Source organism: Salmo salar, chromosome ssa10 (assembly GCF_905237065.1).
Source record: "Salmo salar chromosome ssa10, Ssal_v3.1, whole genome shotgun sequence".
Lineage (NCBI taxonomy): Eukaryota > Metazoa > Chordata > Actinopteri > Salmoniformes > Salmonidae > Salmo > Salmo salar.
In genome coordinates this window covers 38,980,046-38,995,999 of record NC_059451.1, presented here as the reverse complement: position 1 = coordinate 38,995,999, position 15,954 = coordinate 38,980,046, and the positions used below count along the sequence as shown (strand labels likewise).

Here is a 15,954-nt window from a genome sequence, read left to right as displayed (position 1 = left end):
CCCGCAGAGGAGTTCCTCCCAGGTTTGGGGGAAGCTATTTACCTTCTGTCCCTGCAGCGATGAAGCATTGCTTACCGCTGTTTAAAGATTTCTCAGATAAGTGTTGTGTTACTTATCTCCAGAGGCTAACCCAGTGTGGGCCAGGAATCAGAACGCACAGTTCCTTCCCCACATTCAGACACACGGTTGTCAGGAGTAGTGAATATGAAAACAAGCATGACGAAAATAACCAAATGATCCCAGTCCTCAGGGTGGCACTCTGCCCCTTCAGGAAAGAATGTATGGCAGACTGGCAGCGTGCTCCGTCCAGTGGCGTCATTACGTCAATGGTCCCGAGGTCCTAGCGCCTGTATTGAGAGAGGCGATTTCCTCTCTCCTTCAAAAGCAGGCTATTCGGGTGGTCCCCATGTCAGAAGTACAGAGGGGTTGGCACAGTTGGTACTTCTTAGTTCCCAAGATCGATGAAATATTGTGTTACTTCCTGGATGTGTTTTAAACAAGCACCTCAAGGTTGCAAGTTCAAAATGCTCACACTTCGCAGGCTATTGCAGTCGGAGCGTCCCACGGAGTGTAGACTGCAGCCCTCGGTGGTGGCCCTGATATCAGACCTGTTTAGCAGGGCCGACGTAGATCTTATGCATCGCGAGAAAACGGTTTTGGCATATCAGTGGCCTCGAACCCTGCTCTATGCGTTCCTCCAGTGGTCTTGATTCAGGCCACTGTGTAGAGGGTCTGTTGATGATTTTGGTGGCTCCCCGTTGGCCTAGACAACCCTAGTTCCCGGAGATCATCCATCTGTTGGGCGAGGACCCGTGTGGGGCTCCGTATTGTCGGGATCTATTGTCCCAGGCAAATGGCACCCACAACCGAAGATATGGGATCTGTGGGTTTGGCCTCTGAAAGGTTAAATTTCACGGCTAGGGGTTGTGCCTCGAACGTGATTATGACTGTACAGTCAGTGCGTGCGTCCTCTACGAGAGGGTTGTGTATATTTAAGTGGTGTGCTATTGAGGGTTGGTGTCAAGTTAAAGGAGTTTCTCCCTTTTGAGAGGTCTTTGGTGGACATTTTAATGTTCTTACAAGAGATTTTTGAGCAGGGCCTTTCTTTTTCCACATTGAAGGTTTATATGGCAGGTGTCATGTAGCTGTTGACGGCTTTACCCCGGGGTCTCATCATCTGGTGGTGCAGTTACTGAAGGCCCCCGGGGTCTCATCATCTGGTGGTGCAGTTACTGAAGGCCCTCGGGGTCTCATCCTCTGGTGGTGCAGTTACTGAAGGCCCCCGGGGTCTCATCCTCTGGTGGTGCAGTTACTGAAGGCCCCCGGGGTCTCATCCTCTGGTGGTGCAGTTACTGAAGGCCCCCGGGGTCTCATCCTCTGGTGGTGCAGTTACTGAAGGCCCCCGGGGTCTCATTCTCTGGTGGTGCAGTTACTGAAAGGCCCATGGCACTGACCTGGGATCTGGCTTTGGTCCTGTACTCTCTGTGTGAGCCTCCATTTGAACTATTGGAGTCTGTAGACCTGAAGGTCCTTTCCTACAAGACTGCCCTGCTCATGGCCTTGACGTCGCACTCAGTACACTCTTCCTGTTTGGAGTTTGCGCCTGGGGACTCCAAAGTGATGTTACGTCCTAATGTAGCTTTTGCTCCCAGGGTTATGTCTTACAGGTCCCTGGCTTTCAAGCTGTTCCCTTTTTCACCTCCTCTGTTTGCTTTCAGTGAACAACAGAGGTTGTGCTTTGGAAAGGACCAAGGTTATCCATGTTTGTGACAAGCTCGGGGTACGGTCACTTCTAAGCACCATCTTTCTCATTGGATTGTGGAAGCTATCTCCCTGGCATACAGTGGCAAGAAAAAGTAATGTGAGCCTTTTGGAATTACCTGGATTTATGCATTAATTGGTCATCAAATTTGATCTGATCTTCATCTAAGTCACAACAATAGACAAACATAGTGTGCTTAAACTAATAACACACAAATGATTGTATTTTTTTGGTGTCTATATTTTAACAGCTATTTAAACATTCACAGTGTAGGTTGGAAAAATTACGTGAACCCCAAGGCTAATGACTTCTCTAAAAGCTAATTGGAGTCATGAGTCCGCTAACATGGAGTCTAATCAATGAGACGAGATTGGAGATGTTGCTTAGAGCTGCCTTGCCCCATAAAAACACTCACAAAATTTGAGTTTGCTATTCACAAGAAGCATTGCCTGATGTGAACCATGCCTCGAACAAAAGAGATCTCAGAAGACCTAAGATTAAGAATTGTTGACTTGCATAAAGCTGGAAAGGGTTACAAAAGTATCTCTAAAAGCCTGGATGTTCATCAGTCCACGGTAAGACAAATTGTCTATAAATGGAGAAAGTTAAGCACTGTTGCTACTCTCCCTAGAAGTGGCCGTCCTGCAAAGATGACTGCAAGAGCACAGCGCAGAATGCTCAATGAGGTTAAGAAGAGTGTCAGCTAAAGTGTCAGCTAAAGACGTACAGAAATCTCTGGAACATGCTAACATCTCTGCTGACGAGTCCACAATACGTAAAACACTAAACAAGAATGGTGTTCATGGGAGGACACCGGAAGAAGCCACTGCTGTCCAAAAAATACATTGCTGTACGTCTGAAGTTTGCAAAAGTGCACCTGGATGTTCCACAGCACTACTGGCAAAATATTCTGTGGACAGACTAAACTACAGCTGAGTTGTTTGGAATGAGCAAAGAAGCACAGCACACCAACATAAAAACCTCATCCCAACTGTAAATTATGATGGAGGGAGCATCATGGTTTGGGGCTGCCTCGGCCTGGACAGCTTGCTATCATCGACGTAAAAATGAATTCCCAAGTTTATCAAGACATTTTGCAGGAGAATGTTAGGCTATCTGTCCGCCAATTGAATCTCAATAGAAGTTGGGTGATGCAACAGGACAACGACCCAAAACGCAGAAGTAAATCAACAACAGAATGGCTTGAACAGAAGAATATACACCTTCTGGAGTGGCCCAGTCAGAGTCCTGACCTCAACCCAATTGAGATGCTGTGGCATGACCTCGAGAGCAGTTCACATCAGACATCCCAAGAATATTACTGAACTGAAACAGTTTTGTAAAGAGGAACATTCCAAAATTCCTCCTGACCGTTGTGCAGGTCTGATCCACAACGACAGAAAACACTTGGTTGAGGTTGTTGCTGCCAAAGGAGGGTCAACCAGTTGTTAAATCCAAGGGTTCACATACGTTTCCCATCCTGCACTGTTAATGTTTACAAGGTGTGTTCAATAAAGACATAAACATATAATTGCTTGTGTTATTAGTTTAAGCAGACTGTTTGTCTTGAATTGAGTTGCTCTTTTGTGTATTTTGATCATTAGCGGGACTCGTCCTAATTCTGCTCGCTTTCTGTTCTCTCTCTCTCACACACTTTTTCTCTGTCTCCTATCTTTGTCTTTCTCTGTTTCTCACACACTGACACAAAAGCCCTGGCTGCTAGGTCAATGCAAGAGAAAAATCTGGCTTATTTGTCTTCCATTGAAACACCATGGGGCTATTACAATGGGACTTCACAGGTGAAGACACACAGCTTAGGTCAAATTTAGTTTATTCATTTTCATGGGTGCAGTATTGCTTTCTGTCTGGCTGCCTTAAACTCTCCTTCTCATCTTTCTCCATTTCTAACGCTCAATCTAGTTTTTAATTTAGGTAGAGTCAGGAGCGTTAGTCAAGGCTCAGATCTAGTCTAATCAGGTGAGTCACTGTGAGGTTTTTACACCTTATACAATCCCACAGAAATCGCCCTCAAAGCACAGAGCAGGGGAAAGATGCTACAGAGGTGTGACTGACAGGAAGCTTTTTGCTGGGTTTGAATATTTCTGTTTGTATGAAATCAGTGTATATACAGTGTGTGTGTGTATTTACTGTGTGTCTTGTCTCAGATGGGCTGGCTAGCAGGTAACGGCACGTTCCACTCCAACATCCCTGAGGCTGCTGACCTGGTGGTGGCCGTGGTCTACTCTATATTCGGTAAGTACTACTCAGTGGTGGAAAAAGTACCCAATTTTCATACTTAAGTAAAGGTAAAGATGCCTAAATAGAAAATGACTCAAGTCAAAGTCACCCAGTAAAATACTACTTGAGTAAAGTATTTGCATCAAAGCATCCTTCACTCATGCTGCCAAACATACCCTCGTAAAACTGACCATCCTACCAATCCTCGACTTCGGCGATGTCATTTACAAAATAGGCTCCAATACCCTACTCAACAAGCTGGATGCAGTCTATCACAGTGCCATCCGTTTTGTCACCAAAGCCCCATATACTACCCACCATTGCGACCTGTACGCTCTCGTTGGCTGGCCTTCGCTTCATAATCGTTGCCAAACACATTGGCTCCAGGTCATCTACAAGACCCTGCTAGGTAAAGTCCCCCCTTATCTCCGCTCACTGGTCACCATAGCAGCACCCACCTGTAGCACGCGCTCCAGCAGGTATATCTCTCTGGTCACCCCTAAAGCCAACTCCTCCTTTGGTCGTCTCTCCTTCCAGTTCTCTGCTGCCAATGACTGGAACGAACTACAAAAATCTCTGAAACTGGAAACACTTATCTCCCTCACTAGCTTTAAGCACCAGCTGTCAGAGCAGCTCACAGCTCACAGGTCACTGCACCTGTACATAGCCCATCTATAATATAGCCCAAACTACTACCTCTTCCCCACTGTATTTATTTATTTATTTAATTTATTTTGCTCCTTTGCACCATATTATTTATATTTTAACTTTGAACTTTCTTCAAATAACAAATCTACCATTCCAGTGTTTTACATGCTATACTGTATTTACTCTGCCACCATGGCCTTTTTTGCCTTTACCTCCCTTATCTCACATCATTTGCTCACATTGTATATAGTCTTATTTTTCTACTGTATCATTGATTGTATGTTGTTTTACTCCATGTGTAACTCTGTGTTTTTGTATGTTGTCGAACTGCTTTGCTTTATCTTGGCCAGGTCGCAGTTGTAAATGAGAACTTGTTCTCAACTTGCTTACCTGGTTAAATAAAGGTGAAATAAAAAAATAAATTTGGTTTCAAATATACTTAAGTATCAAAAGTAAATGTACTTGCTAAAATATACTTAGTTAAGTATTAAAAGTATGAATAATTTTTAATTCCTTATATTAAGCAAACCAGATGGTATAATTTTCTTGTTTTTTTTCATTTACTGATAGCCAGGGGTATGCTCCAACACTCAGACATAATTTACAAACGAAGCATGTGTTTAGTGAGTCCGCCAGGCAGGAGGGATGACCAGGGATGTTGTCTTGATAAGTGTGTGAATTTGACAATTTCTGTCCTGCTAAGCATTCAAAATGTAACGAGTACTTTTGGTTGTCAAGGACAATGTATGGAGTAAAAAGTACACTATTTTCTTTAGGAATGTAGTGAAGTCAAAGTAGTCAAAAATATAAATAGTAAAGTACAGATACCCCCCAAAAACTACTTAAGTAGTACTTTCAAGTATTTTTACTGATGTACTCTTCACACCACTGGTACTACTGTACTCGTGTGTGTGTGTGTGTGTGTGTGTGTGTGTGTGTGTGTGTGTGTGTGTGTGTGTGTCAAATCATATTTTATTGGTCACATACACATATTTAGCAGATGTTATTGCGAGTGTAGTGAAACACTTGTGTTCCTATGTCCAACAGTGCAGTAGTATCTAACAGTTCACAACAATACACACTCATCTAAAAACAAAAGAATGGAATTAAGAAATATATAAATATTACATTGAGCAATGTCAGAGTGGCATTGACTAAAATACAGTAGAATAGAATACAGTGTATATAAATATGAGATGAGTAAAGTAGTATGTAAACATTATTTAAACATTTAAAATGACTGGTGTTCCATTATTAAAGTGGCCAGTGATTCCAAGTCTATGTATATAGGGCAGCAGCCTCTAAGGTGGAAGCTGGCTAGTGATGGCTATTTAACAGTCTGATGGTCTTGAGATGGAAGCTGTTTTTCAGTCTCTCAGTCCCAGGTTTGATGCACCTCTACTGACCTCGCCTTCTGGATGATAATGTGGCTCGGGTGGTTGATGTCCTTGATTATCTTTTTGGCCTTCCTGTGACATTGGGTGCTGCTCACTTGGATACATTATGTAATTTCATGAGAGAGATTGGTTAACAGAACAGGAATTTAAAACCTACAGTTTCGATCCTTTAAGGTCTAAGGTTCACAAATAAATCACAGATCCTACATTAAGACCTATTGTTTCAGGTTTTGGCTCTCTAACAGGAAAAAGTGTCTCGTTATGTGGACTTTCACATTTATCCATTAGTGAAACAGTTGCCATCTTAAGCTTTATGTGACATCTTTTTGAGTGCGGACCCATTACACCTTTTTGTTTGTCTGAGTTGGTGGGTTTTCCTTGCGATTTATTATCACACCCATCCGTCTTATCTGCCTGGTAGACATAGCCGTGGGAAGTAGGGGTGCTGAGGCGAAAAACAAATCTGAATAAAAAAAAACACAAGTAGTGCACTTGGCCTTTACTAGTATTAGCGGACCGATATAGATGTCTGTAGCATGGACAACAACATTTTTACAGCATCTCTCCTTTGGCAAGAAAGGTAGTTGTATAATTAAGAACAGTATCTTGCAGGATTCAATAGTTGGAATTGTAAGAGTTTTTGCCATGTCCCATTCTCTGCTATTGACATTCTAATGGAATCCAGAAAGAACAGCATCCTGTCCTCAAACATTTACATCAAAAGGTGCAAAGTTATGGGCAAAGACACAAAATATCCACATCAAATTAAATATTTTCTTGAACAAATAACATGGAAAACAACCACTTTTACTGCAGTATTAATTTACCATCCTTACAAACCACTTAATGTAAATGTACATTACTGTATTGTACATAGGCTGGTCATTTAGGTTTGTACCTGTAGACTTACCATAACGGAAAACAATGCACAATACAGTAATTGAGTACATTGAGACATCAAGTGGTATGTAATGTGGCTCAGTTGGTAGAGTATGGCGCTTGCAACACTAGGGTTGTGGGTTCGATTCCCATGGGGGACCAGAACACATAAGAATTAAAATGTATGCACTCACTACTGTAAGTTGCTCTGGATAAGAGCATCTAGTAAAAGGGATGAATAGATCTTTTCAGTTATTCTCATAGAATAAGTTGCATTTGCAAAGTATTTCAAGAAACTAGAAAACATATATCAAGCAAGTATTTATTTTTATATTCCACAAGTATCAGATTAACTGTTTTGTAAAGATAATTATCAGACTCAAGTTACAAATGCTGGGAAACACTGAAATACACTTAGTAAAAAAATTCACAAAAGTAGTGCAATGGGCCTTTACTAGTCCTGTATTAGCGGACTGATATAGACATCTTCAGTGTGGGCAATTTTTTTTCCTTTCTGCCTCTGTTCAGTTGAAAGGTGATTAGTGCGTGTGTGTGTACACAAAAACAGTTTAACTTAGTGACTAATCACCCCTTTGTCTCTAAGTGTTTATTGCGTTAACCTCCCATAAAGTACCTAAACACAACACACGTGTATCTCTCAGTACCCTGTAAACATCCCCTGCTATGTTTATTAGTGTAATAATAAGGTTTTATTAAAGGAACAGGCAGCGTTTAAAGACATAATCACGCCTCAGACAACAGGCAGGAAAACAATAAGCTCGAGATTGCTGGTGGCTCAGAGAGCTCTGTAGGGGCAGGACTGGCTGACTGGCTGACCGACTGACTAACTGACTGGTTAGACAGCAGGCTGGCTGACTGATTTGCAGGCTGACTGGCTCATCTTGGACCATCTCCAGATTTGTAATGTTTTATGTGTTTGTGTTTTGTATGAGGTCAACCTAATAAAGGGTTTTAAATTAAAATGTTCTTCTCTCTCCCTCCATTCCCTCTCTCTCCTCCCTACATCCCTCCCCCAGGTGTGTGTTCTCTGGTGGGTAACACCATACTACTCTATGTCTCCTATAATAAGAAGATGCTGCTGAAACCAGCAGAGTTCTTCATTATTAACCTGGCTGTCAGTGACCTGGGCATGACCCTTAGCCTCTACCCTCTGGCTGTGACATCTAGTATCTACCACAGGTTGGTTAGATACAAATACCTACATGTGCACACACACATGCATATTAAACAGATTCATACACTCACTTACTATCTGAGTAATAACAACGCTCTCTCTCCCTCCCGCTCTCTCTCTTCCTGCATCTCTCTCCCTCTCCCCCTTCCCCTCCGTCTGCCCATCCGCCTCTCCTCTCTCTCTCCCAGGTGGTTGTATGGTAAGACAGTGTGTCTGGTCTATGCCTTCTGTGGAGTGTTGTTTGGTATATGCAGTCTGACCACCCTCACCATCCTCAGTACTGTGTGCTGCCTCAAGGTCTGCTACCCTCTCTACGGTAAGACCACAGCACCGCTGACCTCAACATGACCATCTTGGACCCACACTATGACAATCGCTTGTTGTTATTGTCTCTGACCAATCTACGACCACTCTACAACTGTCTGAGCCCCTGACCGTCTATATCTGTGACCGCTTGTGTGTTTCTGCAATATGAATGCATTATGGCTCTTTTGACCACAAGCATCAAACATCACTGTTACTGATTCTGACCACACAATGGCTGACTGTGTATGATCCCTCCCCACAGGTAACAGGTTCAGCCCAGACCACGGTCGTATCCTGATAGCGTGTGCGTGGGCGTATGCCCTGGTGTTTGCCTGTTCCCCTCTAGCCCATTGGGGTGCATACGGTCCAGAGCCCTACGGGACGGCCTGCTGTATCGACTGGCAGGTTCGTCTCCTCTTACTTACTTATTCTGTCTATTACTTTGTTCATGGAGTCTTTGTTACTATTTAACACTTTAGATTATTATTTTTTATTTATAATCATCAGTGGAACCCCAAAGGTTATGAATGAACTGTTTGTACAGTTTAACCTACTTTGAAAGTGTGTCAGATAATGCTGTAAGTCGCTAATGGCGATTTGACACAAAAATACAAATCATCATTCATTCATTCTACAGCGGTCCAACTGGGACGGTGTGGCGAGGTCCTACACGGTGGCACTGTTCCTCTGCTGCTACATCCTGCCCTGCTGTGTCATCACCTCCGCCTACTCACAGATCCTGGTCACGGTCAGGGAGTCACGGAGAGCAGTGGAGCAACACGTCTCACAGCAGACACGCATGGGGAATGTACAGACCACCATAGTGAAGGTAATGGTATAGGATACACACACACACGTCATTAAAGATGGAATCCGCAGTAGGGGAAACAGTGCCACTGTCCGTCCCACCTACGTCTTTACTTTTTTGGATGAAGCGGAGGTGAGGAGCATCGCGTAATGATGTACGAGGGGAAGACAACTGTGTTCCCGTAAGTATCGCAATGTTGAGCCTCTGGGTTTAGAAACTCTGTGGAGATAGTCAGACTATTTCCTCAATACGCGTTAACTACCTGGCTCAATGCAGCTATGACGCTCCAATCACTATGCAATAAAGGTTTCTCTCCTGAAAGGACAGAAGGCTTGACTTTTTAATGGTCCCAGACTGGGCTGGGTATGCAGTAGCTTTGTCTCTCTTTGAAAACTCATATTTCACATTTGCAGCAAAGAATACATTTCCTTGACATCTAACAAACTGTACCAAGACTATTGAATCATTCATGTAGAATAATGGTCATTTCTGTCTCGCTCTCTCTGACTCTCTCTCCTCTTTCTGACTATCTCTGTCCCCTCCCTCCCTCTAGCTCAGTGTGGCGGTGTGTATTGGTTTCTTCGCAGCGTGGAGTCCCTACGCCCTGGTCTCCATGTGGGCAGCGTTCGGTCACATGGACTCCATCCCTCCGATGGCTTTTGCCATCCCTGCCGTGTTGGCTAAGTCCTCAACCCTCTACAACCCTCTGGTCTGTCTGCTGCTGAAGCCCAACTTCCGCCACCTCCTGTCTAAAGACCTTCACTCCCTCCACAGGGCCTGTGTTTTTCAGTGTCGCTGTGTCCGCCGCCTGTCAGAATAATAGAGTGATTTATTTAATATTTTATTTCTTTCATCACATTCCCAGTGGGTCAGAAGTTTTCATACACTCAATTAGTATTTGGTAGCATTGCCTTTAAATTGTTTAACTTGGGTCAAACATTTCGGGTAGCCTTCCACAAGCTTCCCACAACAATTCCTCCTGACCGAGCTGGTGTAACTGACTCAGGCATGCTTGCACATGCTTTTTCAGTTCTGCCCACAAATTTTCAATGGGATTGAGGTCAGGGCTTTGTGATGGCCACTCCAATACCTTGACTTTGTTGTCCTTAAGCCATTTTGCCGCAACTTTGAAAGTATGCTTGGGGTCATTGTTCATTTGGAAGACCCATCTACTACCAAGCTTTAACTTCCTGACTGATGTCTTGAGATGTTGCTTCAATATATCCACATCATTTTCCATCCACATAATTTTCCTCCTCATGATGCCATCTATTTTGTGAAGTACACCAGTCCCTCCTGCAGCAAAGCACCCCCAGAACATGATGCTGCCACCCCCGTGCTTCACGGTTGGGGTGGTGTTCTTCAGCTTGCAAGCATCCCCCTATTTCCTCCAAACATAACGATGGTCATTATGGCCAAACAGTTCCATTTTTCTTTCATCAGACCAGAGGACATGTCTCCAAAAAGTACGATATTTGTCCTCATGTGCAGTTGCAAACCGTAATCTGCTTTTTTTATGGCGGTTTTGGAGCAGTGGCTTCTTCCTTGCTGTGGATATAGATACTTTTGTACCCGTTTCCTCCAGCATCTTCACAAGGTACTTTGCTGTTGTTCTGGGATTCATTTGCACTTTTCGCATCAAAGTACGTTCATCTCTAGGAGACAGAACGCGTCTCCTTCTTGAGCGGTATGACGGCTGCCTGGTCCCATGGTGTTTATACTTGCGTACTATTGTTTGTACAGATGAATGTGGTACCTTCAGGCGTTTGTAAATTGCTCCCAAGGATGAACCAGACTTGTGGAGGTCTACAATTTTTTTTCCTGAGGTTTTGGCTGATTTCTTATGATTTTCCCATGATGTCAAGCAAAGAGGCATTGAGTTTGAAAGTAGGCCTTGAAATACATCCACAGGTACACCTCCAATTGACTCAAATTATGTCAATTAGCCTATCAGAAGCTTCTAAAGCCATGACATCATTTTCTGGAATTTTCCAAGTTGTTTAAAGGTACAGTCAATTTAGTGTATGTAAACATCTGACCTACTGGAATTGTGATACAGTGAATTATAAGTGAAATAATCTTGAATCAATTGTTGGAAAAATGTCTTGTGTCATGCACAAAGTAGATGTCCTAACCGACTTGCCAAAACTATAGTTTGTTAACAAGAAGTTTGTGGAGTGGTTGAAAAGTAAGTTTTAATGACTCCAACCTAAGTGTATGTAATCTTCCGACTTCAACTGTATATGTGTGTGTGCCAAACAGTGGCGTGGCCCAGGCTGGTCACAAGAAAGATTTTGATTTCGGACGTTTGAAAAGGTCCTGAGGATGTCGATATATGGCACGACACTGGGCTCAATCTCACAAGGCTCAGAGCCAGAGCACACTGCTTAGACACTGGACCACAGCAGCTCAGTTCTTTAGCAAGCAGGGAGAGTACTCAATGATACTCAATTGAAACAGCACATTGTTTTTAAGTATTTTGTTTTAAGCCATCCCCAAATCACAGCCCAAACCTTAACCACTCGAAATGAATACCTAAACTTAATCCTTTAAGTTGTTTCTGTTTTAACCCTGTAACCACGCGGAATTAACCCTGTAAACATGCAGAATCAATGGGTAAAGAAATCGACATTCATACAATTACGGCAAGTCACGAAGTGAAACTATGAGATCAGGTTGGGTGGCCTCTAAATATATTGATAATTTCTTCCAAAACTTACACTGACAGTAATACTTTTTGTAACAAATGCCCCTTTCCATTCAAATGGCGGGTGCACTGTTGGGATGCTGGACTCATTTTGGAGTCCAGCATCCCAGTTATGTGCAGATAACCTACTTCTTGAAGTGATTGTTTGACAATCGACTAGATGTGTTCATGGCACGTTAAAAGGTAATACATTTTTACAGTTAAATGACATGTCTTTACTATAAACCCCATGAATAAGTTTTGTGCGCGTGCACACATAGGAGACCCCCGAATGTCACAGTATAATTCGAACTCTGGATGGCACTTTCAAGTGATTTTACTGCTCTGAATGCTAATACCCTTTATATAAATGTTCTGGAAATGCCAATGTCACCAAAACATCTGAATTGAGCCCCAGACTCTAGAATCCTAACATAAGATCCACACTCGTAGATCCACGCTCAGAACATGTTGACCAAACTGGCTATGCGCGTGCGTCCACCATCGTGTGCATGTTGATTTTGCCTGTCCCCACCAGACACGTTCATGAAACGCAGGTTGAAATACCAAAACCAACTGAACCAACTATTTTACTTTGGGGACAGGTTGAAACACACAAAACATTCATGGACATTTAGCTCGTTTGCTATTGCTAGCTAATTTGTCCTGGGAGATAAATTTTGGGTTGTTGTTTTACCTGAAATCCATAAGTTTCTTTTTTTTGCTGTATCTTTTTGACTCATTTTGACATTTAACCCACAGATAAAAGTTAAGTTATTTTTTTATTTGTATTAATCTCTCCTCATTTGTTATTGTTCTTCTGTGGATTTTATATTGCGGTTGGCAACCAATTTCCAACCTGTGTAATGTTTATGACCGATGAGGACTGATGCATTTTATCTATAATTTCACTTTATATGTCAAGGATTGAAAAGGATTTGCCAGTAGATTTTTGACATGATTCATGATGATGACTGCTTGTCAAGCTTGCTAGCTAAGATTTTGAAAGTATGTTGTTGACATAATCAATCCAATCAAAACTACGGTAGATATGTGATTTGAAGTCATTTTATCTGCAGCCAATGACCTTGAGCCTTCTTGGATGGGCACTTCTAATGTAACTCTATGGTAGCACCCAAGGGGCTTGAATTTTTTAGCTCTATCCGTAGATTTTGCGGTGACGTAGTATCTCCATGAGTGACATTACCAACCCCTACGCTACGTATTTTCCTCTGGCTGCACCACCACCACAGAAAGCACTGATCTAGGCTGAAACATCTGCATTTTGGGGCTGCCTTACTCAAGAAAGCAAAAAAGAGACCATGTTTTGTATGTAGCTTTATTAACTAAAATAGAAGCACGTTGAATAACATGTATGTGTACATTTATTTTGCAACGCTCGCGCACCGAACGCAGGCGGTTTGGTCAGCATGTTAGACTTTTGTGTAATAAAAAATGTAAACCATGCAAGCATGGCAAAGGGGAACTTTTGAGTTATGTGCATGGATCTAAAATTAGGATTCCATGTAACGTTCCTTGGCCATAATGAGGATCTGTTTATGGAATGGTGCCTGATGGGAAATGTGTGAAACCTGTGTCATCGGACAGACCATGTATATAGGGAATAGGGTGCCATTTGGGACACATCCTAAATCTTGTTTACTTGGAACACAGCTGACTTCACTCAGCTGGTGCTTTTTTAAAGGAATATGAATCCTGAGTTTGTAAAGCCATTAAACTAACTTTGTTGTACTAATTAGACGTAACTGATGAGTGCTCGTTGAATGAACCAAATATGAAGGAAGATGCCTATGAAATGCATGTGTTTATGAATATGTGACATTTTTCTCTGAGAAAGGGAGGATGTTGGATAAAAAAATGGTGACTGAGGTTATCGTCAAGCAACATATCCTCAGAAATACAGGATATAAAAAGTGTAGTTGTGTGTGCCACATACCTCTCGTGTCTGAGCTGTTGAATTGTGACTCAACTTTCTCTATACTGACGTTTTGCCTGTTTGATTGCCTTGCGGAGCGAATAATTACAGTTTGTATTCTGCCATATTCCCAGTCACCTTGCCATCGTTAAATGCGGTGGTTCTCGTATTCAGTTTTGTGCGAATGCTGCCATCGATCCACGGTTTCTGGTTTGGGTAGGTTTTAATAGTCACAGGGGGTACAACATCTCCTATACACTGATAAACTCTGTTACCGTATCAGTGTAATCGTTAATATTATTATCGGAGGCTACCCGGAACATATCCCAGTCCGCGTGATCAAAACAATCTTGAAGCGTGGATTCTGATCGGTCAGACCAGCGTTTAATAGTCCTTAGCATGGGTTTCTTCCTGATTTGAGTTTCTGCCTATAGGAAGGGAGGAGAAAAATGGAGTCGTGATCAGTACGTTACAATCCCTGATTTCTCTCTGGAAAGAAATCCTCGCCCCTAAGCTCGTCAACTTTGTTATCCAGAGACTGAAAATTAGCGAGTAATATACTCGGAAGCGGTGGGTGGTGTGTGCGCCTCCTCAGTCGGACTAGAAGACCACTCCGAGTACCTCTCCTCCGCTGGCGGTGTTTTGTGTCGGCCTCTGGAATCAGTTCAATTGACCTGAGGGGTGCGAACAAAGGATCTGATTCGGGAAAGCTGCAGTCCTGGTCGTAATGCTCTGATATCCAATAGTTCTTCCTGGCTCTATGTAATAACACAAAACATTTTCTGGGCTAATAATGTAAGAAATAATACATTAAAAAAACAAAATACTGCCAAGTTTCCTAAGAACTAGAAGCACGGTAGCCCTCTCTGTCTGCGCCATTTTCAATCAAGCTTCGGGTAGAGTGGGTAGTGGGTAGAGTCCAGTGGGTGTGCGTAGAGTCAGTGCAAAATAGTTAGTTAAAGGGTCAATGCAGGTACTGTAGTCCGGGTAGCTATTTAGAGGCCTTGTTTAGCAGTCTTATTTTTGGGGTATTTTATTAGAATCCCCATTAGCTGTAGCGAAAGCAGCAGCTACTCTTCCTAGGATCCACACAAAACATGACATAATACATAACGTTAATAGATAAGAATAGCTCAAGGACAGAACTACATACATTTAAAAATGGCACACAGCCTACATATCAATACATACACAAAATATCTAGGTCAAATAGGGGACGGGCGTTGTGAGGTGTTGCATTATCTGTTTTTTTTTAAATCAGGTTTGCTGTTCATTTTAACAGATGGAAGAGAGTTCCATTCAATAATGGCTCTAAATAATAATGTACTCTTTCTTGAATTTGTTCTGGGCCTGGGGACTGAGGAAACACCCCTGGTGGCATGTCTGGTGGGGTAAGTGTGTGTGTGACAGAGCTGTGTGTAAGTTGACAATGCAAACAATTTGGAATTTTCAACACAATGTTTCTTATGAAAAGAAGTGATGCAGTCAGTCTCTCCTCAACTCTTAGCCAAGAGAGACTGGCATGCATAGTATTTATATTAGCCCTCTGATTACAATGAAGAGCAAGATGTGCCGCTCTGTTCTGGGCCAGCTGCAGCTTAATTAACTAGGTCTTTCTTTGCAGCACTTGACCACATGACTGGACAATAATCAAGATAAGAAAAACCTAGAGCCTGCATGACTTGCTTTTTTGGAGAGGGTGTAAAAAACTTTAAAAAAAACTGAGCATCTCTTTATTATGGACAGACCTTATGGCTTGGGGGTAGAAGCTGTTCAGGATCCTGTTGGTTCCAGACTTGGTGCACTGGTACAGCTTGTCGTGCACTAGCAGAGAGAAAAGTCTATGGCTTGGGTGGCTGGAGTCTTTTGGGCCTTTCTCTGATACTGCCTGGTATAGAGGTCCTGGATGGCAGGAAGCTCAGAGAGTCAAGAAAGTAATCTACTGGTGTGTGTGTGCGCATGTGCGTGTGCGTGCCTATGTCCCTCTCCCAGTGTCCCCCTGTGACTGGGCTGTCAGTGTCATGTTTTAACCAGGCAGATTGACAGATATGAGAGAGTGGCTGACCCTGTAGCTGGAAACTGGGGGGTGAGGTAGTGGA

At 42.8% G+C, this 15,954-nt stretch overlaps 1 protein-coding gene across 1 annotated transcript; it reads left to right on the top strand.

Annotated features, from left to right (window-relative positions):
- The first annotated feature begins 524 nt into the window (after positions 1-524).
- On the top strand, positions 525-10,085 carry opn7a (opsin 7, group member a). The gene is made up of 8 exons (XM_045688698.1): positions 525-626; positions 1,390-1,575; positions 3,928-4,015; positions 7,962-8,124; positions 8,308-8,435; positions 8,688-8,830; positions 9,063-9,254; positions 9,787-10,085. Exons 1-8 carry the CDS (start codon positions 525-527, stop codon positions 10,051-10,053), a joined length of 1,269 nt encoding a protein of 422 aa, XP_045544654.1. The 3' UTR covers positions 10,054-10,085.
- The last annotated feature ends 5,869 nt before the right edge of the window (positions 10,086-15,954 follow it).